Raw genomic sequence first — 26,314 nt, 5'->3', positions numbered from 1 at the left:
TGATTAAACTTTAAATGCAAATAAGAGCTCTTATTTTATACATTATTAATGAATTAAGGGTAATTCTAAAGTTTTATGACTTAAGGATCAGTGGAAATTGGTTCCATGGTCAGTTTGAGAAATTATAGGAGTATAGTTTGCACTGAGGATACCGATAGCTTAGCATTAGTCATGGTCTTCCTGCAGCCATGGCCTGTGACAGCACTAATGACACTCATTTTGTAGCATGACCATGAATTAGAATACATTTACAAGAGCATGAGAAGTCAGATATTGGAGAGGAGATTTTCTAGCAATTTCAACTACAAAAAAACATTGTTGGACCTCTGAGTTTGCTAAAAGTCATTCTGACAGAAGAAACTGGGGTGGTTTAGTCTGGAGGAGAGGAGGCTCAGGGGAACCTCACTGCTCTCCACACCTGCCTGACAGGAGGTTTTATTGAGTGGGGGGATCAGTCTCTCCTGCCATGTCTCTAGTGAAAGAATAAGAGGAAATGGCCCTAAACTGTGTCAGGGGAGGTTCAGATTAGATATTATTAGCTAAGAAAAAAATCACTGAAAGAGTGGTTAGACACTAGAATAATTTCCCAGGGAGGTAGTGAAGTCACCATCTCTGGAAGAGAGAGAAAGGTGTCTGGATATGTCACTTGGGGAGATGGTTCAGGGGAAGTTGGGGCGATGCTGGGTTGTCAGTTGGACTGGATGATCTGGAAAGCCTCTTGCAACCTTGATAATTCTGGGGTTCTGTAAAACAAACAAAGAAAAAAGTAGAAAAGCAACTATTTGAGAATTGATTTTAAGAGAGATTTTAAGAGTTGATTTTTATTTTGACAGCAGATATCCAAAACCCAGCTTCACTTCATCTGTAATGTTGTCAAAATCAGCAGAAACGTAATTCATAAGTTCTTAAGTCTTAATGAACATACTGAATCCTAAATTTGTGCTTTCATTTATTGACTCCTTTTAAAGTATATCTGACAGGAAAAAAAAAGCATTTTCCTATTAATGACAGTGGAGACAAAACTTTTAGAATGAGAATCCATAAGGATTCAAGATCATTTTTTACAAGAGTAAATTGAAAACAAGGGACCTAAAGACATTGCTTTAGAAAAATAAGACACTGATATAGCTGAATAATGCATAGCTCTTTGGTTTTATTTCCAAGGATTTGAAGGCCTGAACTGTGAAATCAACTTTGATGAGTGCACTTATGGTTTCTGTAAAAGCAATTCAACTTGTTTAGACCTGGTTGCAGACTACAGCTGTGCTTGCCCTCCAGGATTCACTGGTAAGATTTCTTTTAACTTGGAAATGAAGTTAAATAGTTAAACTATTCATTTTCTTTCCTGAAATTAATTGCACTTTGTTCAGTGTTTTAGCATTAATAAAAATAAAATCAACTTAGGGTTCTGTGCGATTGATAATGTTTTAATTTCCCTCCTAATATGATAAAAAATGAAAGCAGTGTGTGTATGGAAAGAAAAACTGTATTTTGCATAGAAGAAAAAAATTGCTTGAAACCACCTAGTCTAAGAAACATAGGTGAACAGGTAGCACCAGCTATTTTTCTCAGATTTTATCACAGCCATACTTGATTGAGATGATAACAAGAACACAATTTTAGAAAGATTACACTTTGTTCTCTTTAACAAAGGTGCCATCAGATCCTTATGATAAATTCTCGTAAGTTGCACAATTATTTGCATGTCTAAAAGGTTTGAGAAAATAGCTCTTGCATCCTGGAGAGTCTTCAAGGCTCTATTTTCTGCCAGAAGCAGCTAACAGGAAATCAATAAAACTGTCTCCAAATATATGCCATCTAAAAAAACAATGTCAGGCACTGAACACTGACTTTCAGCTGCTGATTTCAGAGAGGCAAATGGAGCAGCCTTATTTATAAGTAGTAACAGGAAAACAAGCAGTGGCAGTCTAAGAAATCATGCAATTAGTGGATCTTGTAATAAAAAGCCGAACAAGTTTGTCCAAAGAGCTCAAAATTAGTGGGGACCAGTGGAGAGGAGAGGAGAGGAAAAAAAAAATGAAAGAGCTCTATTAAGGAGAAATGAAAAGTTAAAGAAGTAAGTAGAACTGTGAAGGATGAGGAGGCAAAATTAAGTTAGTTGTAGAGCATTTCAGGTCCGTAGTAACACCAGTGACATTCAGTTTAGAAATTCTTCATTCATATTTTGTCAATGGTTAAATGTAGGAAGACAGGACAAAAGGAATCTAAGACAATATACAGATATTTTAAATCTGTGGAAGTAATAGTAGTTGCAATTGCCACCAACTTCTGTGAGTTTTCATGCAGACATATTCTTATATTTTTCAGCATTACAAAACCAAGATCTGATATATTTTCTGTAACATCTTATTCTCCTTTTTACTTTGGTAACTGGCTTTACTTTCATGAGTTTGCATACTGTGTTTATTTTGCATCAATTTTGAAAATAACAGAGGTGATTACAAAGTTACTATAGATAGAAGAAGTTTAGTGCAAAAAATTTAAAATAAGAAGTTTTTAAAACTTTCTCCTGTACTGCTAGAATCCAAATAGAAAATGTCTAAATTTTCTGTAGTTGGTTGACAACAGTCAGTTTAAACTGGGTAATGTGGGAAAAGCTGTTCATTTGAAAATACAGCAACACTATTTTGGGATGTGATGGAGGCCACATTATAGAGCCAGAACTACAAATTAATGTGTGAGTGTCACTAAGGAAGCCTGGGACAGAGTATGTATTCCTTAGCAGGGACTCTTTATCCTATATTCTGGATATATATGCATCATACTGATGCAAACAGCTTGCCAGTAACATCCTTGTTCATTCCAAGACAAGCAGGATTCAGGATCTGTCAACAGTAAAAAAGTTACAAGTGAGTTATAAGTAGATTTTATTGAATACCTTGAGGCCTATATTGAAGTCATAGAAGTTCACATGACTGCATAATGGGCTAATATGAAATAAAGCTCAATTTTCTCCTGCATTTCCTATGTGAGAGACTTTCCATCACGAATGTTCTATTGATCTCACTTCATATTGTTGGTTTTTTTTGTGAGACGGGACAACTCCCACAAGAAAAAAAGTAAACCAGCCTACTGACTGGAATTAGGAGTAGGGATAAGGATCCTCCTGATTGCACTGAATATTTTAGTTTGTGGTCATGCTTTTTGTACAATTAATTCACAGTCAGTCACTGTGGATCTCATTAGGTCTGCTCTCTCCAAGCCTTCCAAAAACTGCTTCAACCTCTCTAGAATGAGTCTGTGATGCAAAATACTGGATATTTGGGCTTCCATCTTATACAAAAGGCAAACAACAGCAAAAGAGTGTTCCATGTTCTTCTGAGTTTTAAGATTTATATAAATGGTACTCATAGATATTGCTATAGCAGCAGTGATACACTCAAAAGATATTTAAGGGCTAAAGGAAACATAGTGTGCATATGTATACAATTTTTATCCACTTAATATTTAAACAATGTAGAAATTGCATCATTAATTTAGAAAAACATCATAAACAGAGTAGTTAGCTGATAACAATTAGCTCTGATGAAGGCATATGTTAAAAAGTTCATCAACAGATCTGCTAACATCCTGCCAATCACATTTTGTAGTCTTCTGATGAGACTTTCTCAAGCAAGTAACATTTGAAAAAGTCCACTAAGTGTATAAGACTGACTTTTACCTTTTATTTTCTTTTAAGCACACTTTTGTTTTCCTATCATATTAAAAGTAATTTCAGAAAAAGTTTACCTTTAGCATCTTAGCTGGTCAGGTACAAAATTGTCTTAGGCTGGTTGTTTGCCTCTTTTCCTGTTTATTATCTGTGTGAAGTGGCATCAATTCTGATTGGGATCACATGCCTCGTGCACTAAAGCTGTGATGGAAGGGGTGCATTGGACAGGAGGGCCTCCATGAATGGCCTTGGATGAACCCCCCTTGAACCAGGCTGTGGTGCTCCACAGGTGCTGGATCTTTGTCCTTCCCTGAGAACAGAGGTGGGGAGAGGCAGTGCAACATGTGCAACAGGGAGCAGGGCTGGATGGTGGAAACAACTCTCTCCTGCTGAGGAAAGACAGCAGGACAGGAACATCCAAATCATCTGAGAGGGTTGTAAGAACAGCAGGGAGCCCTTTTGCAGCTTCTGCTGCCAGCTGAATTGTTTGTTGCTGAAAGGGTGAGCACCAGAATTCTGGCAGCCTTTGGAGCTTGCTGCATAGAATTTCCTTTACTCTGTCCAAGATGGGCAGTTCCTGATAAAGACCAGGAAAATACTCTCTCTACAATAAAAGATTGAGGGCTCTCAAATGCCCTCCCATAGTAATCTGCATACACAGGATTATGGTAATTATCCCATAGTAAAGAGCTAATGGACAAATGGACAGATAGCAAAACTGCTACTTCCTTCCCTCACAGTGTTTTATTTGATTTTGCCAATTAGAGGGGTTTTGAGAACATCTGAAGTTGAGATAGGTAAAGGCAGTCCAAGTCTGTTAAACTGGCTAGCCTCAAAAATTAGAAAACATTTTGTTCAACACATACAAACCACTTGTTCAACACATAAAAGCACATACTTCAGATAGGTGAAGTAGGGAATTTTTAATATCGAACAGTGGGACACCTTCAGTCCATTGGGTAGTAAGACACTTCAAATTAAACATCAATGGGAGGGTGTTGAATTCATCAATGATAGAGAAGGCAGAGGCAGTTCTATGAGGTGCAACTACTGACCATTTTCATCATTTGAGTGGATTTTCTCTGGTAATATAAGTAATTGGAACTAAAGAACTCTGTAATTCAGTGGTTTTGGATGAGAAAGCATGGGTTTTTAATCTTTAATAAATGATGGGATTATATTGTTCCATCGTAAACCTTTTTCCTTTTTTAATTGTTGGAAGAGATGAATTAAATCATTTATTTATTTAATAATTAATTAAAAGGGTTTCAGAGCTGTTCATGTATATGGATAAGCCCTATGATAGTAATATTACACCAGTGAATACTGGGTAGAAAAAAACTTGATTTCAAAGTGATTTTTATTTCATCATTTAGCACTGAATTTTGTAGTTGTAGTTTATATGCATGAGATTCTTAATCTGACTTCCTCACTTATATCAAGGTCCTTATGAATCCTCTATGTGTAAAATGATCCTTCCTCTAAGCTTTGCCCATGTCTCATTAATGTTTACCATTATAACAGGACAGTATGAATCAACCGTCAGAATCTACCATCAGTCACACATTTGACTTAAATTTACACAAGAGACTAAATAAATATGCAAGCCTTTTAATATGCTTTCTGAAGATCAAGTCTATATAGTTTCCTCTGTCATGTCTCATACTATTGGGCTTTAGGAATCCTGTAGTAGATATTGTGGCTAAGCAAGTGGACACTGCAACACCGAAAATTTGAAAACCAAAATTATACGAAGATGAGCAAGGTCTTGCAGCTCAGCTCAAGCCATCACAAGACATAAGATAATATCTTTCTCTGGGCTTTCAAAAATCTTTCCTGTGTATTCTTTTCCAGTGTGATTCTAAATTTTGTTTTCAGTAAGTCTGCAAAAGCTGGTCTATTTTAGACACATTTTGCTTGACATAAATGCTTTTAGTTACTATCAGAACAACTGCACAGTACAAAATTATTGAGTCACTATGTTCTCTTTTTCTTGTTAATTATGAAAAGTACTTTCCCCAACAATTCAAAGGAAAAAACTGGCCTGAGAGATCTACCTCTACCCAAAAGGAAGGGTGGGGGTTGGCCTGTTCTCCCAGACAGCTGGTGACAGACAAGAGGACACAGCTGCATCAGGGAAGGTTCAGGGTGGACGTTGGGAAGAATTTCTTAATGGAAAGGGTTGTCAAGCATTGGAATGGGCTGACAAGGAAGTGGTGGAGTCAAGAACAATGGAGATATTCAAGTAATGACTGGACATGGCCCTTAGTGCTATGGTTTAAGTTGACATGATGGTGATTGGTCAAAGGCAAGACTCGATGATCTTGGAGGTCTATTCCAGCCTAATTGATCCTGTGATCTATGGATCCTCAGTCATCCTTAGAGTCAGCCACAGAAATTCAGTCTTGCCTGCATCTCATGCATCAGATAATTGTTCCACATCAGTCAGCCCTTATGGCCAGCACAGAAGCAGCTCAAAAGCCAGGTCTTTTCAGTGATGTCCCCTAATGACCGAGTTCATTTAAACAACATTCCTCTGTCTGAGCGCTAGTCAAAGCGCTGAGATTTTTCAAACCAAAACAAAACCTGGAAGCTGACAGCCAGAGAGAGGGATGGTTCCCCAGGCTCCTGGCCAGCAGAGCTCTGGCTCATAGCAGGCCATGGAGGAGTGAAGGGCTGACTTCCTTTCCCCTGCTCAGCTGGAGCAGCACAGATGGGCTGCTGGTTGCCACAAACACTGTAAATGGCAGGCTGCTGAGGGCAGGCTTCCCACAGTGGGGTGTGCAAACTTAACATGCTGGAAAATAAACAAAATTTATGCTTACATGAAAATTATTATTATGCTTACATGAAAATGTATTCACTATGTACTTCTGAGTCATTAGAGAATATTTATTGTCATGTCATGTGTAAGTGTACCTGCTTTGCTTGGAAGGAATTCAGGTTAGGACATTTGGGAAAAGAAAATCAGTTGAGTGCAGAAAAATCTGTTTAAGTTTCATCATGCTGCAAATTTCATTACATAAAAATTTTGATAAAATAATACATAAAAAATAATGAATTGCATGAAAGAAAAGCAAATCAGTTGGTTTTTTCCAGTAATTTTAAATATAAGCAAAGTTGCTCATTTTTTTTTTATGTGAAAAATCAAATGGAACATTTCTCCAATAGTATTCCATCTGCAAATACTAAGCATGATTGGTTTAAATTAGAGAGTGAATAATAGTAGTTGGAACCACCTGACAAAAGATAACTTAATTCTTCAATCATAGCTTTAATTAGCTTGTATGGAATTTACTTTATCTTTGCTCTTCTGAAGGAAGATTATTATGAGAATTTTTGGTATTCCTGTCCATCCCCATTATTTCAGGTATAATGCTAGGGTTTTTTAGTAGTGATTCCAACTGTCATGCGTAACATAATGTATGTAGAACACCCATTAATATCTTTCTGGGCATGACTATGTACTTAATTACTTTAAGATAAATTGGAAAATAATCATTTTATATGAATAAGCTTGATTTTCAATTTTAAAACTGTTGCCAGTTGCAAGGAGGCTCTTATCAAATAAAAAATGGAAAAACAATCATGTCTAGAAAAGCTCATACAGAGAAGACACTGGAACATGCGGCTGAAATTTTTAGTCTTCCTGAGTTACTGTGGAAAATCAACCTAATTTTTCCTGAACTCCATATTTTTCCTATGCTAATGTCATTGATGACACCGTACAATGAACAGCAATATGCCAGCAAAGTGAGGACCACTTTTACTTTTCACATCTAAGTGCACCTGAAAAATAACATATGGCTATCAAGACACAATTTCAATCAAAATTTTTGTTATAACTGCCTCAAGAAACCTCTTAGGAATTAATTTTCTGTAACAACCTAAGCAATCAGTGAATGAACCCTGACATAAAAAAATCAACCTCCAAGCAACTACCCCAGTGCACATTTTTCATCCCTTACAGACATTTTGTAATTGAATTTGAGAAACAAAAGTGGCATCTTAGATAAGAATGGTTATATTTAGGGTGTGCTTAATTTTTTTCCTGGTATATAGTTCCTCTTCTGAAAATAATCCACCAAATCATTGATTTTGGAAAAGGCCTGTTGTTCAACACTTCCCTCTGCAATACCACCTAGCATAATACTGGAGTTTTTGATACTAAATTGTATTTACCAGTATATACTGGGTTGCTGTTTTAGACAGTGAAACAATGTTTTTTTGCCATCCTTTGCTTTGATAGAGCCATACTATAAGGAGTATGACACTGACAGTTTTAGTATGACCACACTAAATAGAGTCTTATTTGGTACCGTCTTGTTGACTCATTTTTGTTCTTTACTCTTTGGCTTTCTTCTTTGTCATGATTTTATTTTATTTATTTTCTGTTGATACCCCATCTTTAGCAGTGTTCAGGATGAGTTTGGATAGGGCATTATGTAACTTGGTCTCATGGAAAGTGTCCCTGCCCATCACAGTGTGTTGGTACTAGGTGATCTGTAAGGTCATTTCCAAAACAAACCACACCATGATTCTATGGATCTATCATCAACCTGGCCACTAGACAAGTCCTGAGGCCCTTGCTCCTAGCTTGGTACCTGGCCAGTGGCTAGCACTGCCAGTGCCATGTGTACTGGGCCTCAGGATGCAGCGGTGATAGTGGGAACATTACACCACAACTTCACTCTCTTCACTTAAGTTGTGAGTTGACCAGAGATTACTGAGGAGCCTTGAGGCAGGAGGGGAAATGTGTTAAATGCAGAATGATGATTTTTAAAGCTGTTTACACAACTATCATAAAAAGATTTTTTTTTTTTCCCCTTAGCACATTAGTAGCCAGGCAAGAAATAGAATAGCATTGGCTGTTTGCTCTGGTAACAATAGAGTAACACCTTGCACCTGGTTTTCCTATTAATTTCCAAAACCTCCAGTTACAGGACATATACATTTCATGTGAATGAGAGTGATGCTACAGAGCCCGGGTGCCTCAGGGTGGGCTATTACTATCACAGAAATATACCTGTCTCACTAAATTGTTGTGATGTTTTCCCAGGAAAGACACAGAGAGGGCTACAGGATGAATTTATATGTTCTGTAAGTCTTCTAACAATCCACAGATTGCTGGTTGTATGCTCTATATTAGGTCTGTGTACCAGAAGGAAGTTAATGTTGGCCATTAACCACCTTGTACTGAACCTAATTACTCTAGTTTTGATTAAGGCACACAATGAATCCAAAAGCATTCAATCCTGATTTGAATGAATGAAAAGAAGCCAGAATTTCACTGGCATTTTTTCTAGTAGTAATCACCATCAGATTTAGAAGTTTATATTAAATATTTTATTTAAATTTTTGTCTTCAACTTTGATCTATTGCATCTCATTACCTTTTCTACACAAAATAAAAAAGCTCTTGCTACTCAAGTATTTTCTCTTTGTAAAGATACTTGCACACTGTAATCAAGTCACTTTTTGGTTTTGTTTCTTCTAAATGAAACAGATGGAGCTCTTTAAGCCTTTGCCAACAGCATGCTTTCTTCAGTCGTTGAATAAATTGTGTAGTTTTTCTTGCATCCTTCCCATTTATTTTTAAATATGGAACATTCTAATCAATGTTTTATACAGAGGTATTTTACACATCAATGTTCGCTTTTTGTTTTATTTAAATACGTCTGAGATTTTTTTTCTCGCAGCACTGCAATAGTGCTCATATGCTGAGGTCTTCAGCAGTCCTTTTCAAATTGCTTTTGTTGTTTCCCCACATACAGCTCAGCAACAGCTCAGTAGCTATAATCTGCGTGTTTTTTTCTGTGCTTGTATCTGCAAACTACAAGTGACCAGAAGTGACCTGCAGTACATTTAAAAATGTACTGTTTAGCTAAACAAAAGTTATCCCAAGATTCCATTTGGTGCATAGGCTTGGTCCCCTGTGGAAAGGAGATGTAGAAAAAGAAGTGAGAGTGGAAATGAAGTATCTGTTTAAAAGTCAGCGTTGAAATAGTAGACTAAGGACTTTTCACATTTGCCTACAGAAAAGGAGATTCGTGGAAGTATAAAATGCCTCATTTGCTTCATTATGGTTTTTTCATGAGAAAGATTTGAGGGCTGAACTCAGATTGAATGTGCCAAAAGCTGTACTGCTTTCTTGGAAGAGTAGGCCTTAGTACCTGTCACTCTGTAATTTCAACCATGTGCATTTATGGTGTGCAGGAAGAATGTGGTTTTCTCTTCCTCTTAGCACTTTTATCCTACTTCTCTTGTCTGCTGAAAGCCTGGTCTTACCTCTCTTTTATACCACTAATGTAGAAACATGTTTTGATGGAAAAATAGAGTAGAGACACAGATTTGGATGGGAGCCCTAGGAGCCCTTCCAAAATCAGAGCACAGTTATCACACACCAAGTAACTTAAGACCTTTACCATAAGACAAAGCAAATTTCCAGACAATCCAACTCATTACACAAACAAAAGTCTTTGGACATCCTTCAGTGTGATAATCAGAATTTATACCCTGTAAATTATATAATCACAACACTACAATAAAATACTAACTATAACCTGTTTCATTCTTATCCCAGCAGAAAACATATAATATACTATGTTGCTTTCTTGCCTATGTATCTTGTTAAAGAAATCCAATAATTCCTTATTTTCTTGGTGGAATCTTCCCAGTGTGATGTTTTACTAACCACTACAAGGATTTCCTTATTGTCTAATTTTTCACTGCAGTTTAAATGCATTACTTCTCACCCTGTCTACTATGAACACAGCAAACTGATGAATTTTGTGAGAATACTGTCTTATTTTATGATTGCCATCACATTTCTATTCAAATTTTCCTTATTTAGGCTTTATAGGCCCATTTATTTTGTTCATCCTACAAGGTCATGCTTTTGAGCTGGTTTTCATTCCTAACATGCTCACATGGACTCTCAAAATTTTCTTAAATGCACCTCACTGCACAATGCAAAGCACTCCAAAAGAAGCTTTACTCAAGTAAAACTTCTAACTGGATATGTTCTTTTTTATGTATGCCAGCAAACTATTTATTTTAAAACAAAATTCTGGTGTTTTTTCCTACTTGTGATTTTCTGTATCGTATCTTCTCTTCTGATTATATCAAACTCTATCTTCAGTTGATTGAAATTCATGAAGATTTCTAATCCTGTTCTTCAATGTACCTTTTTGTGTTGCCATCAGTGAGCTTACTTTGCTACCCATCATCTAGGTTGTTGAAAAAAAAATAGTGGAATTGAATGGACAGTGGATTTCTTTCAAAACTTCTGCAATTCATTTATCCAGTCTGGTAGCAAAACCACTGATAACTAATGCATGAATATGGCTTTCCATAAAGTTTTACTCATTTGAAAATATGCTCTTATAGTTTCTGTGTAGACCCATTACTGGGATTTCACAAAAAATAGCAGTAGTGAACAAAAGGAGCATGACATTTGCTACTGGGTTTTGTTATCCACAAAATGTGTAAATTTAATGTAGACGGGAATAAATTTGCTTACATAAGGCCCATTTTTTAATGAATTGTTTTTTATTTATAGGTTCTTGCAAGTAAACTCTTTAAAGCTTTTCCCAATATTTCTTCCAGGATCAGGAATTTCACAAATGGATTTATAATTTCATGTTTTTGCCTTTTATTCTTTTTCTGAAGGCTGATTTTAGTGGGTCTTCAGGTACTTTGCCTATTTTTCAAAAGTTCACAAAGAAAACTATTGAGTTTTTGTCACTAGTACCCAAGGGTATAAGCTCATCAGACCAGCCTATCTGACTATTTAACTCCTCTGACAATTCTACAGCTTTTCTTCTCTATTCAACACTGAAGTTTTGCCCTTTAATCATAAGTATTAATTATGATACTGACCTGCTTTACAGCTGGTCTTTTTACTGATGATTGAGGCAGAAGAAGCATTGAACAATTTTGTGTGATTACCATTATCAGTAGCCGTCCTTCTTCACTGGATGGCAAACCGCATTTCTCCTTCACCTTCGATATGAAGTACATACAGCACAATTTCTTGTTACCCTGACCATGCCATAATAGCTACATGCTTTTGCTGGTCCAATTTCATGTCTGCATATTTGTGTTGTACTTTTTAGTTTATCCATAGTAACTTGACATGCTTTTTTGTAAGTTGAGCTTTTTTCATGCTTTGAAAACCCGGAAGTGCCGTGTTGGTCCCCTAATACCCAATGTCTTTCTCCGACAAAAAGAAAGTTTGCCATTGTGTACTTATAGCAATCAGCAGCTCTCTTAATTACCTTTTTAAGGTAAAATGTTCACTCTTTAGCAGGTCTCAAATCAGAACTTCTCTAAATTCCATGCAGTTCTTCTGAATTCCTTTTTATTATGTTGCTCACCCTCCTCACTCTCCTTTTCCATAGATTTTTGACTGCTCTCAGTCAAGTTTTTCACATTTCTTTCCTTATAGTCAGAGAGTACTTTTCCCTTTAACTTTGAATCAAGTAACTTGCAGTTACCTTTTTCACTATGGCATGAAAAATTACCAATACTACACTCAAATATCTTTGAATTTTTGAATGATGATCCCTTTCAAAAATTATGGGTTTGCAATTAAATACTCTATGGGTCCAAGTCCTGTGTTGTTAAGGATTCAGCTAGTTGTTTTAGCTATTTAAAAACAACAAAACAAAACAGCAACAGAAAAGCCCACAAGCTATAAAAAAATTAAGGTTCCTTTAAACTGATTCTACTGGATTTTTGATCTGTATTTAATCATTAAGTACAGCATATTGTATGTGGCTGTGCAGTATTTTCCACAAAATGTCAAAGTCTTACCTGGTTTCTATAATTATCCTTGTCTATGACCTTCTGCTACCATCCCCTTAAACCTTTTTCTTAATTTTATTTAGTTTTTTTTTCTTTCCTCTGTCTTCTCCTCACTTTCTCCACTTCCCATTTAGTTTGATTTTTGCATACGTTCTATTTTTACATATTAGCTGAAAGTATGCCTTACAGTTAAGGAAGATAAAACTCCCTCTGCCATCCATGCATTTATTGTTGTAATGAATCTATAGTTGTCCAAGCTTTGTTTCTCCAAGAGGGACCCCAGAAACCCCACGGGATCCTTTAATTCAGCTCCTTGGACTGAGGCCCCTGGGATTCATGACCTGTCTGGTATAGATGATTTGAGTGATACAAGGAACCTTCCATAATTTCTACACAGAACATCAACAAAAGTTCTGCTAGTTCACATCAGTGATAGTTACAGCTTTCCTTCTCTATAACTGGCTTAACTTCTGGTATTCATGTGAGCTCTTAGTCCAAATATTTGTCCCATCTATTTTTGATCAATTTTTGATCAGAAAGGCCTCAGTATTATTTATAATAGCCTAGGTAGGGATTGCCCTAAATTAATGTAGTGCATAACAGAGAAACAGGAGGCTGGATTTTATTTGGTATGTCCAATGACTTTACTGTTTTCATAAGCCACCATTCCATTGCCTTCTAAATTTTCCCCTCTATGTATCTTCTGCATATTCACATATATTTTTATTTTTTCAGATTTGAATGAATCTGAATTACAGATCAATTAAATTTTTTTAAAAGCAGAAAAATTAAGAAATACCAGAGTGAACTTGTGGGTTTTTGTTTGGATCTGAGAAATGTCTTTATTCTTCTGGAAATATGAATGCGACCTCAAGAAATATTTTTTTTTTGGTAATGTTACTAAGGTTATTAAATCTTTAAAACAATTTTTTTCAAAGTAGCATATAGCTCTAGTAATTAAGGTATTGAGTTGTGTTGCTGGAATATACAAAGGGCATTTTTGCAAATGCTGTTCATATTTATTGCTTTAAAATATTTAATTTCTTGACTACCAGCTATATCTATGAATATCTCTAGTTTTAAAACTGTCAAGCAGAAATAGTGTTTCCAACCTGGAAAAGTTAAACTATGCAGTTGTCACTTGCACTGTGAAGCAGCTTTTCTACTTTCCCAGCATGATTTATAGTTTTAATGTTTAATTTTCTTTTCTGTCAGACAAAAACTGTTCCACGGATATTGATGAATGTTCCTCCAAGCCCTGTAAAAATGGAGGCCATTGCCATGATTTGATTGGTGAATTTTACTGTAGCTGTTTGCCAGGTAAGTCACATTTAGTTGAGAAATGTTCTGTGGTATTTAAAAAAGAAAAAGAGTTTTTTCATAAGCACACAACTAAGCAGTAATTTATTATGCTTGAAAAGAGAGAAGGATGAACTGGTATTCTTGAAGCATATGCTACAATTGTTATGCAGGTGGTGTCAGCAGAATTTGTTTACAGAATATAACTTGTATTCTGGAAGTCTTGCCTTCCAAACTTATGAATAGAGTGCCTTAAAAATCAACCAACTCTGCCAGTTGCATGATTTTGTTTCCATCTTGTCTACTAGCAAAAGTTATTTTTAAAATTTCTGAAAGAAAATGTGGACAAGCTACACAGCAGTTGTCATAAGGGCGGCTGCGGTGGGTTGACCCTGGCTGGGAGCTGGGTGCAGTCAGTTAATCGCACATCATTTTTGTTGCTCCTTCTTCCTCAGAGGGAGGACTCCTCATGCTCTTCCCTTGCTCCAGTGTGGGCTGCCTCCCAAGGGAGAGAGTCCTCCAAGAACTTCTCTAATATGAGTTTCTTTCCATGGCCTGCAGTTCTTTACAAGCTACTCCAGCATGGTTCCCTTCCACTGAGTGCAGTCCTTCAGGACCTGCCTGCTCCAGTGTGGGTCCCCCACAGGGTCACAGCTCCTGCGAGAAAACCTTGTCCAGTATGGGCTTCTCTCTCCATGAGGCCACAGACACTGCCAGAAGCTTGTTCTAGCTCAGGCTTACCACTGGAAGGATCCCAGCTTGCTTTGGACATCCACCTGTTTTGTCATGAGGTTGTCTGTGAGCTGCAGGTGGATCTCTGATCCACCATGGACCTCCATGGGCTGCAGGTGCACAGCTGCCTCACCACAGGCTGCAGGGGAATCTTGCTCTGGTGCCTGCAGCACCTCCACCCTCCCTGGTACTGATTTTGGCATCTACAGAGCTGTTTCTCTTGCTACCCTCACACTTTTTTCTATCTGGAGTTGCCCAGTTTGTTTTTTTCCCCCTCATGTTGACTGCTATCCCAGAGGCATTACCACTGTCACTGATGGGCTCAGCCTTGGCCAGCAGTGGATCATCCAAGAGCTGGCTGGCATTGACCCCATCAGACCAGGGGGAAGTTTCTGGCAGCTCCTCAGAGAAGCCACCCCTGTACCTGCCCCCACTATAACATTGCCGTGCAAACCCAGTTCAGTTTCTTGCAGTGATGAGAGGCACCAGCAATATCTGAATTTGTCAAAAAAGAGTAGATCAACTTTTCTATCTTTATGTGACATACACATACATAATTTTACTCACAGAATCACAGAATCAGGGTGGAAAACCCCTCTGAGACCATAGAGTCCAACAAATAAACAGTATCTTACTGAGATGTGAACATATATGCTTCAGTGTGGCTTTTCATCATGGATTGGTGCTATGGGCAAGAATTTACACATTTAAATGTAGTCTCTTTTAATATAGCCAGCTAATTTAATATGTGACACTTGCATAACATGACTATTTTTTTTTATCCCCTGCTGTCTTTTTTGTGGGCCGACTGGTTGTCAGCCAATTGGAAAGTAGTGAGCAAAACATGAAGCAAAAGCACCCTTTCACTTGCAGTTTTTTAATACTCTTAAGTCAGTTACATTGCATTAAACCTTATTCTACAATGTCAAGTTAACGATGTAAGGATAACATGATCAAGCTTGTATTTAGACTGAAATATTTACTTAAAGTAGATAGGCAAAATAAGGGGCTATAAGAGCTATATAGGTTTTTAAAATGTATACAAGCTATTTCAAGCCTTATGTACAAATACCTTTAAAGTTATTGATGTGTAGAATACAGGAACTCACAACCAGCACTGCCACTATGTAATAGTATAAGGGCATGAATAGAATTTGAATGTATGTATAAATATTTGTGGATATTATTATATATAGAAGTATGTGTATCTGTGTATTATACATGTGCATACATATACATACTCATACTATCTTACAATAGACTTTGAAGATGCAGAAAATTAAAGGTTTATTGTTACTGCTATTATTATTATTATTATTATTATTATTATTATTATTATTATTATTATTATTATTAATTTTGGCTAATTTTTTAAGGCTGAATTCTTATATGGTGCTGTAATAAGTTAAATTTACTTTTTCAGTTGCAAAGACTGTGACTATATTTCATCATTCCTTCCACTGTGGATAAACCAAATGTCATATCTCATTTTGTCAGTGTAGCTTGCTCTGTGAAAACACAAACACAACAATAAGTATGAAAACATCTTCCTGTTATACTTAAAAAGTGAAATCATATGCATGAAATGAATACTGAAATGCTGTAAGAAGTACACATACAAAATATCAGACTAAAAATTTTCTATTACCATTTTGAACACTTGTTAGATACAGTCTTTGTGAAGAATTTACCCATCTGCGAAATGCAGGATGAAAAGCAATGGTTTAGACAGTATTTAGGACAGCAGAAAAGCAATATAGCACCTGAAGGACAGCACAAAGGAATTTCAGCTAATAAATTGGCTTTATCAGGAACTCAATTTAAATGGCTCTCTGCAAATGCAGCATGGGGAATATACAGGAAGAGTTGAGATGGATGCATGCCTGCATGGCTATGATACTATTGGCATCACAGGGACACAACAGAATGACTCCTATGACTGAAGTGTTGCAATGGAAGGATGAAGGCTTTTTAGGAAGGGCAGACAAGGCAGATGAGGTGGCAATGTTTGTACTCTATGCCAATGTCCAGCTGGAATGCATGGAGCTTTGCCTGGTGATGGATGAGGAGTCAACTAAGAGCTTATGAGTCAGGATTAAAGAAAAGACAGGGACAAGTGACATTTCATTGAGAGTCTGGTATAGGCTCTTCCACCAGGGAGTCCAAGTGATTGAGGCCCTCTGTAGAGAGAAGGCAGGAGCCTCACATTCACAGACCCTAGTCCTCATAGAGGACTTCAACCATTCTGGTTTTGTGTAGCCAGAATTTGAGAGCTGAGGAGCTACAGAGACAACAGATGAAAGACCTTAATCAGGATAACTTACTACTTAGTATAAAACTAATGAACTATGAGTAGATTACAGCATAACATAAAACAATGCACTATATCAAGGGACCAACATTAAAGCTAGAGAAAGAAATACAAGTCGAATGTGACTTACTGAAATGACAATAATGTGCACAGTTTCCTTCACTTCATCCCTGGGAGTAATGGTGAAGCATCCCTACTCATGGGAGAAACTCCACATAGTTCCAGGAAAATGTACAGGTTTCTGCTTTGTGAAAGTCTGGTGTTGCTTTTAAAGTCATAAAAGGGGGTCTCAAAAGGTTAGTCAAAAATCTGATTTATTGTCCCAGATCTCACTTAAATATTAAAATATTCATTGGCAGCTGGGAGATGCCAGACCAGTGTTAACCCCATGGCACCAAAACAACTCACTACAAGGCAGCTTGTCCTACTGAGTTACCTGACTTCTTAACAACCTGATAAATGCTTGTGGAGAGTGAGAAGCCTGCTACAGACTTGTGGAACTGCATCTGAATTACTGTATCTAAGTTTTGCATTCTCTGCTAAAAGAAGGACATTTCCTTACTGAGGCAAGTCTAGCAAGGGACCATGAAAATGGAGAACATGATATATAGAGAGATGCTGAAGTAATCAGACCTGCTCACCCTGAAGAAAAGGCTGAGGGAATTTGTTGGAGTTTACTACTACTCCTGGAAGGATACAGGGAGGACAGAACAAAGTTTTTCTTACAACTCAAAATTCTCTCAGGACAAGAGTTAATGGACACAAGTCAGAATGCAGGAAAATTCAACATTAAGGCAAAAAAAACCCCAAAACCAACAGCACTATGGAAGTAGTTAACGTCCATATGGAATATACTTTCTGGAAAGCTTGTGATATCCCCATCTATGGAATCACATTTGAAAACTGACAGGACAGTTCCCTTAGCTACCTGATCAAGCTGGGATTACTATGAATGAGTATTAGACTAGATGGCCTCAAGACATCATTTCCAACTCAAGTTTTCCTATGATTCTATTACTAAATAAGGGATCTTAGCCCAGTTTTACTTTATAAATATAATACTTTAAGGTGAATTTGAATTGAACTACCAGTACCTACACAAAGTCTTTAAGGCTGTAAGCATTTTGACCAGATCTAAAAAAGTTCTGCATATTCTTAATTATAAAGTTACATTTTATCAAGTTTGTGGCTGAAAAGAATAAAACTGTTTGTTTATGTGAAATGTTTTTCCAAAACCCGATTTTTTTATGAGCATTCAAGAATTTATAAACTATCACTTTTTTCATGAATATTAATTTTTTATTCCACTAGAAAATGGATACCTATGTATATTGAATTTAGAAAAGGGGGGAAACAGAGTTAAAAACAAGGGCTATTTTATGACATTTTATGACAACAGTAGTCTGTCATCTGGAAACCATGCCTTGAAATGGTCAAGTAGAGAAACACAGTTTGAGAAAGAAGTGAGTAACCTCTTTCTAAAATTTATAAGGTGTTTACGGGCAATATTTTTGTGATATTTAAAGAAATTTTAATTTACAAGCTACTGGATTTTTTACAATATATTCAAAAAGGCATCAAAAGTGTTCAGTGGAATATAGCAAGTTCCTTATGGAAAAGTGAAGTCCTTTTAAGTTTATAGACGACAAGCATGAGGGAATCTTAGAAACATAAAAAAACTTTTAACAGTTGGGATTGCATTTCTCTATTTGTTACCACAGAATGGGATGTAACTAGAGGATTTATTTGGAAGTTTTGATAAAGGATTAGACAAGTTCACAACCAAAATATTTGTAAGTCAATACTAAAGAATCCTTTGACTTTTAAAACACTGCAATGTTTGAAGGTTTCAGAAGGAACAGACAACTAGAATTTGCTAAACTAATAATCTCTCCCTAAACAGTCTCCCTTTTTCTGCTCTCAGACAGTCGTAGGCTGGATGCACAATTTTTCTCTTTTAGAAAACATTACATCCACTACACAATTTCTTTCCCATCCCTATTTTTGCCTCAGTGATGTATATCCCTGCTATACTTAACTTAATACATTTATTTTTTTAATGGGATTACTGGATGATTAGCATGATTGCTAAAGGAGACTGATTTTGAAGCAGAAAATCCTATCAGTTGATGGATAAAATCAATTTTTGTTCAACTTAATACACTGAATCAAAGGAGCAGTACTTCTGATTAAGAGTAAACATGCACACAGAGAAATTGTAAATCAAATTCTTCCTTTTTGGAAGGTATTGCTGTTATTAAAGTTTAGTGTACCATGAAATAAGACTGTACTTTCTTTCAAACCTTTCTGGCAACCCTTGTTATGAAGTAGACGCTTATACATGAAAGTTTTTATGCCAGGAAGAGACCTTAGAAAAACTATTGCATGCTGTGACTCAAAAAATAAAGTGAATCATCAAGATTACAAATGAAAAAAGTTTACAAAATCATTCAATTCTTCACATTGCTGCTGCACAATGATCCTTAACATAGAATTTGTAATGATATTTTTTGCTTTGATTTCAAAGTTGCTTGATCAGAAAGTGAAGCATTTTTCACATGAAGCTGTTGCTCTGCTTGCCAAAAAGACTGCCTGGTGCATAGCTTAAAATTCCAATTCTCTATTTCTTGCTCCAAGTCACAATTCACTTATGCAATTTTAAATCATGTTTTTCTTCTACCTAACATCCTAATTTGTACTGGGATAGAACTCTTTCTGAACAAGTCCACCTAATCACCTGTAGAAAGGTTATTCAGCAGACTGACACAGAAGATACTTTGAGCATTCATATAGCAAATAGTACAGAATTGCTTGTAGCAGTAGTTAGTGGGCTCAATATTATAGGGAAACCGAGGTCAATATATTTGTATTATGTTGTCTTTTTTGCAAAATCTTAATACTGAGACTTCTTTAGGCAGTCACATCCATGACATTTGTGTTGGCTCTTAATCCAGGATGAAGGCTGAGGCCATGTAAAGTCAGAGGTGTTGGAGGAGCAGAGGTTATGCAGATGGTTCTCCAGGACCTGACATTGTTACTGCCCCTTGCAAAAGCAGTATCTGGAAACAGTGAGCGACAGGGAACATTTTTAAGGGTCCTTCACAAGAGTTTTTACTTACATTTGTAGCTCATCCATAAACTAGTAGTTTTTTCTCTTATAATTGTGAAATGTTAAATATATTTTAATACCCCAGTGATTCTTCTGTGGTTTTAAGACTCTTAGTGTATTAAGATATTTCTCTAATAAAGATAATCTCAAGCATATCTAGTCATTTTTTACCACTGAAGGTAGGATTGTTTACTTCATTTTTTCGTGGAGCCCTTTACAATATTAGTTAAACTTCAAGTGTTTTTTACATAACGTGTAGCAATTTATTCATAAATTACCTAGCTGAAAAAGGCAGCAATTCTAAAATTGACACAAGTTGGGAGCTTCCTTTTATAAAGAAAAAGAATTCCAAAGTATTTTACAGTATTTTCAACATTAGGAAGAAGAAAAAAACCATTGAAGGCCATTCTTTGCTTTTTCACTCTGGAAAAAAGCCCCTGATCTTCTTATTATCAGAAGAGAAAGACTGGATAATACACAAGAAAATAAATGTTTAATGGGTATTTCCCCCAAAATAAGAATTAATTGGATCAATGTACAGGGTCTGGTTGAGATAGAAATAATCCTCTTCATAGAAGTTACAGTGCTGTGGTTTAGATTGGTGACCAAAGCCATGTTGCTAACTCAGGAAAGTTTTGGCTGTTGCTGAGCAGTGCTTGCACAGCATCATGGCCATCTCTGTTTCTCATTTTCCCCTGACAGTGAATAGGCTGGAGTGGAAAAACACCTTGGAGTGTACAGAGCTGGGACAGCTGCCCCCAAAGGACCAAGGAGATATTCTATTCCATATGCAATTATATAGTCAGCCATAAAATCCTGGAAAGAGTTTTCTAAAGTAGCTGTTGCTAGAGACCATATGGCCATTGGGAGGAGGTGAAGTGTGGGATCTCAGCACATCGTTCCCGATGTCCAGAGATGCCAGGAGAACTCTTGGGGGTCTCGAAAACCCTGGAATGTTGCCAAGAGTGTTTGGTGGCTTGATTTTGATCCATCCACAGAAGTAACAAGAGTCTGAGGACAAGAGAATCACTTTAGAGTACAAGGTGTAAAAGAGACACATTTAGAGGGTGAGATATAGACTTTAAGGTTTTTGGTACAGGGGGGTTATGGAGACAAGATGGAGGGATCGGGGCGTGTCTTGTCCTTCTTCTTTCTTCTTCTTGTCCTCCATCTCCTGTGATGATGTTGGCACTTGGGGATTGGTTTATGGTGAAGGTGCACTTGCTAACATGGGCGAAAAGCATTGGGAAATAAAGGTAAATATTGTATACGTAGGTTTTAGTATAAAAAGACATGACCGCCCCGTGGGTGGTCAGAGAGTGCCTGTGACTGCTTGCAGATCAGACCTCTGTTGGGCAGACAGAAAAATTTTGTAGATAAGAAATAATAAACAACCTGAAGACCGAAAGCTGAAGAGTCCAGACTTGTCCTTTGCATCGCGTGCCACCCAAGAACCACTCTACCCGTGTCGGGGCAGAGACAGGCAGCCGGACCCGACAGTGAAGAGTGCCTTTGCATTACTTGGTGTATTATTTTATTTTTTTTTTGTAATCCACTAATTTGTCCTTATCACGACTCAGCAGTTTTCTATCATCTTCCTTTCCAATTCTCTATGTATATCAAATTTCAAGAGATACATACCATTTTCTACTTTCATGATTTTCTCTAGAAAAGCAAGAGAACAGTGCAGAAAAGTTTTAAGTTTCCTCATTTGTAATTATCTTACTTTTGGATTAACTTGACATGCATGTTTGAAGTTGTAATGCTAACTTTAATATACATGCAGACAAAAGTCTTTGAGATTTATGTAAATAAAAATGCTGCTGGAAAAGTGCATAATAGCTCATTCCTCTAGTGGACATGTAATTGTTCAGACATTGTGTATTCAAGCTGTGCACCATGATGTAATACTGACTGTGCATTCTGTAATACACTGGCATCTGTACCTTCTGTTTGTTCAAAATGCTCCCAGAGGCACAGTAAGATTTAAAATTTTAAACCTAATCTTTATTATCTGTTAGAAATTGAACATAAATGTATTAGGAGAAAATAAAGCTCTGCAATTTCTACTTCAGTGAGATTTCATTATATTATTCTTATAGAAATAAGCATTTAGTGAGTTTTTGCACTGAAAGACTCAAATATATAAAAGATTGGTAAATTAAGAAGATGTAAAACAAGATACAATGATTTTTTAAAAACTCTTGAAATAGATACACATTTTAATTACAGTTTTTAAATTAAAATAATTAAATGAAGAAGGAAGAAGAAAATTCACACAATGACACTGAAAATCATTCATTATACATCAACACATACTATGTATATAAACTTGTCCCCAAGTGTAGGAGAACGAAAAGGTGGAATCCAAAAGTGTCCTCCAAAAATAGGAAGGAAGAAAGGACAAATGAGAAGAGCAACAAACTTTGAAAATCTCATTAAAAAGTCTCTTATAAGACTTTGCTGTTAAGGCAGCCTGTGATGAAGAAAGAGAAAGCAATCATGGTGAAGGGACTACATGGAAAATTCCTAGATATTGTAAAAAGATACTTTATTATGTGCAATAGCTTCATAAAGAAAGATTCTTTTTTTATAATTCCAATTTTCTACCTGTTTTCCAATTTTTCAGTATAGTGCTTCATGTCAGTGGTAAAAGAAATTTTCCTGCACTCGAACAAGAAAAAATTGTCAACTTCCTCTCCTTTTTAAAAAAATGTGCTGTCATTTATGAGGCTAAAAATACAGGGAAGAAAACTGATTAATAGCTCATTTGTAATGCCAACTCAATCCACCAACCCTAGCAGATGACTTAAAAATTTGACATTTTTCTAATAAAAACAACACTGTTTATTTCAAAGTGTCTAATAAGACATTGAGTTACTGCTACCAAAAGCAGACACAAAAGAGTGATGTCTTAAGGAACACTGTAATAACCCATTACAAATCCCCCAGGTCAGGAAATATCTCTGTGACAGCCTTTAGCTTGAGTCTATTCATTTCTAAAAGTACTGTAATGGCAGTAACAGGATGGAAAGGAATGATTATGATACTAACCAGTTATTTTAAAGACTTGTTAAAACCATCATAGCTGTATTTCAAAATTCACCAGAGTTACATTCTTTATAAAGGATTTAATTTGCCAATTGTGACTAATTTTAATTTTCTGCTTCTTATTTTTCATATCTCTATATTTTTCTTTTTTTCTGATGCATTATTGGAATATGTTCCCATGGTTAAGTGCCTCTTGGTTATAGAGTGAGCCCATTCACTTCACTTTTAATAAGAAATTAATAAGATTTACAATGCTGTAATCTCTGGCTCTTCTCTACCTTTTTCCATTTCTGACATGAGAAATGTAAATAATATTTGTTTTCAGACATCACATTCCAGAAAACTGCTGAAAGTTTGGTCAATAGGCTTAAAATCATACATTTTGTGGAGAACTTAATGTGATAATCAAACTATTGTCTTTTTCTGATGTTAGTATGCTACGCCTACTAAACATAATTTTTCTATGTTTGATTTATATGTTTAAAATTTGTTTATTCCAAAACTTCTTTTTCTGAAAAGTAGATAATTAATAGGTTATTTGTCCACCACATGTCTAAATACATTCAAATTTCTAATAAAGGTTTTCAAATTATGGTCTGCTATGTTGTTTAGCCACCTCTGATTAAAAAAAAATAAATTCCAGAAGTGTATTTTTATAGCCAAAACTGAAACACTCTTTATTCTACTGCCATTTCTAAAGAAATATTAACAGTCTTTATTTTGGATATGCTTTATTCTTTTTCTTTGAAATTTCCACTCATTTAATTTTTTATCTACATTTTTGTTCTGTCTTCATGGTTTTCTACCCTTCTTTAAAATAACTTCCTTCTTTGACAACTCACTTTCCAAGTAATCCTCTGGTCCTACAGTGTACTGAAAAATAATTAGTATTTGTTCAGTTTTCATAATCTATGTCTCTACTTGCATTAATAAGGAGTAAAAATATTATATAGAAAATTCTCAACAAGTAAGAGAATTGTTTTACCAGACCTTCAGCAAAGTCCACTGCTGTTGCTTTATGTGGTTTAATCACGTTTTTTTTTCCTTTACTTACCTGTTACTAAAATCAATCCCTTTTTTATCCCCCCCAGGTTTCTAGTACCATATGGTGTTCTAATCAGATGAGAAATGAAGGATCATATTTGGATTTCATATTATCTTTAAAATTTACAAAAGAGAGACTAGAAAATATATGATAGATGACAGGGAATGTCTATGTACTCTGCCTCTGTCCAACAGATTGCTTATCAGCAAATTCTAAGGAGTAGTTCAACCCAAAAATTTTGCTTGCCACTGCCTGCCAATCTTAATTCTATGAATGGCATGAATAACAAGCCAATGTATGTCTGTTTTTATTTTCATATTTGTCTTCCTAAATTTTACTTAAAAATCTTTTACAGTCCTGAGCAAATACATACCTGAATTTGTGTGGCACTTGAAGTCATTCTCTTTTTAATAAAGTCATTGAACTTACTTTCTGTAACAAATTAGTTCAACTCTAAAATAAGAATATTGAACTGAAGAGCTCTTTATTTAATCCACTGTCATATTACGCAATGGGGGATCAGCTCGTCCTCTTATCTCCTTATTCTCGACACACAAAGTCTGAAAGCATGCAATACCTCCAGATGTAACTGAGGAAGAATAGCAACATTGCCCATTGCTTGGGCTGATTTTATTGGGAGCTTTGTATTTCACTGAACTTTTTTTCAGAGATGTTAAGCTGAAAATCTGTGCAATTCATAAGTTAGGTAATTCATACTAATGATTCCTATTGTTCTTTATACTTTTGTCATTGGTTTTGTTTGTTGGGTTTTTTTCCCTTCTGATCTGCTAGCAGCAATGCTTTTACCCCAATTCTAACTGGCATAAACTATTTCAATTAAGCAATTTCTTACTCTCATTTTTCATTATCCATAAGAGAATTGTAAATACCACAGGATTTGCATATTAATTACAGGAAGATGTTATATAGGAAAGGGTAATAAATTACCCATGCCTAATAACAATCAAATTATGTTATATAATATGTATCACCTTCTCAACAGCTCTTGACATCATCTCAAAAGAATCAGCAAACATTGACAATTTCACAGTCATCATGGGAAAATGAAATTTGATAAGAGATATTATTTCATAAATTTTTCATATTTTTTCCTACTCTTGCAGTTATTTTATTCTGCAAGTGTAAAGCATCATTAGGTGTTGTTTTAACGCATCATACCGAAAAATTATAAGATAGCCTGACACATTTCAAGACAGCAATCACAGTCAGAGTAAAAACTTATTCTGTGTTTTCTTAGTGTAAATAAGAGAGATTCTGAAGATGCCTGCTGTGGTACAGTAATCAAACTTCTTCTGTAATAGCTGTAAGTCTTCCGGTGAATTACTGTAAAATGTGTAGAGTATGTCTCTGGTTTTCCTTAATCCTTTTTCTCTAGTTCTAATCTATCTTTTAGTGGAACTGAAAAAAATATTCTTAGAGTATTGGAAGATGTATCTAGCCATTGTTGCCCTTTGCATAGGCTAAAGGGCTTTTTTTTTTTAAAGAAAAACACTGTAGAGCAACAGTTCTCTTACATCTTCTCATTTAAGTGTATGGCTTAAGGTTCAGCTTGTCCAAAAAGCAGTAGAAATGGTCATTGAAGTCAATTAGCTAAAAGAGACATGGTGCACTCACTAGCCCTCATTGGGAGAAAGAAATTCTAGATGGGGAAGAATAGAGAGAGAAAAAGTTACAGAAAGGTCAGATTTACTCCTTTTGAAAGAACCTTGATCAGAACTTCTGTTCTGCTGATTTGTGCTATATTCAAAAATAGATGAAGAACCTCTGAAAAGCAATGGTCTGAACAGATCAAGTGACCTCAGCCACGCCTCATAATGGCTTCTCTTCAAGACCCTTCACCACCATCTTTGTTGCCCTCCTTTGGACACTCTTAAATGTCTTTCTTATATTGTGTCACCCAAAACTGCACATGGAACTTGAGGTGAGCCTGCCCCAGCACAGGACAGAGTGGGACAATCCCCTCCTTTTCCCAGCTGCCCATGCTGTGCCTGATGTCCCCCCAGGACAGGGTTGGTTCTCCTGGCTGCCACAGCACTGCTGGCTCATGTTCTGTGAGTGCTGCTTCCAGTGCCTCATTCCACATCTGTACATTCATCCAGGGTTTCTCTGACCCAGATGCAGAACCCACCACTTTCCCTGGCTGAATTTCATGTGATTGGTGTTTGCCCAGTACCCTAATTATTCTTTCTCTCTGCAGGGACTCTCTGCCTTTGAGGGAGTCAACAGTTCCTCCCAGTTTAGTATTATTGGCAGACTTAGTATTCCT

The 26,314-nt window shown here is 36.2% G+C and overlaps 1 protein-coding gene across 1 annotated transcript in view; it reads left to right on the top strand.

Moving 5' to 3' along the window:
- Positions 1-26,314, top strand: part of EYS (EGF-like photoreceptor maintenance factor) — a 792,123-nt gene that overhangs the window by 267,706 nt on the left and 498,103 nt on the right. Inside the window, exons 14-15 of the mRNA XM_054630570.2 lie at positions 1,165-1,287; positions 13,696-13,800. Coding sequence (XP_054486545.2) covers positions 1,165-1,287; positions 13,696-13,800 — 228 coding nt within the window. The remainder of the gene's footprint in view (positions 1-1,164; positions 1,288-13,695; positions 13,801-26,314) is intronic.

Source organism: Agelaius phoeniceus, chromosome 3, assembly GCF_051311805.1.
Source record: "Agelaius phoeniceus isolate bAgePho1 chromosome 3, bAgePho1.hap1, whole genome shotgun sequence".
In the NCBI taxonomy this organism is placed as follows: domain Eukaryota; kingdom Metazoa; phylum Chordata; class Aves; order Passeriformes; family Icteridae; genus Agelaius; species Agelaius phoeniceus.
Note: the sequence above shows the minus strand (reverse complement) of the source record. Positions and strands in the feature narration are given on the sequence as shown.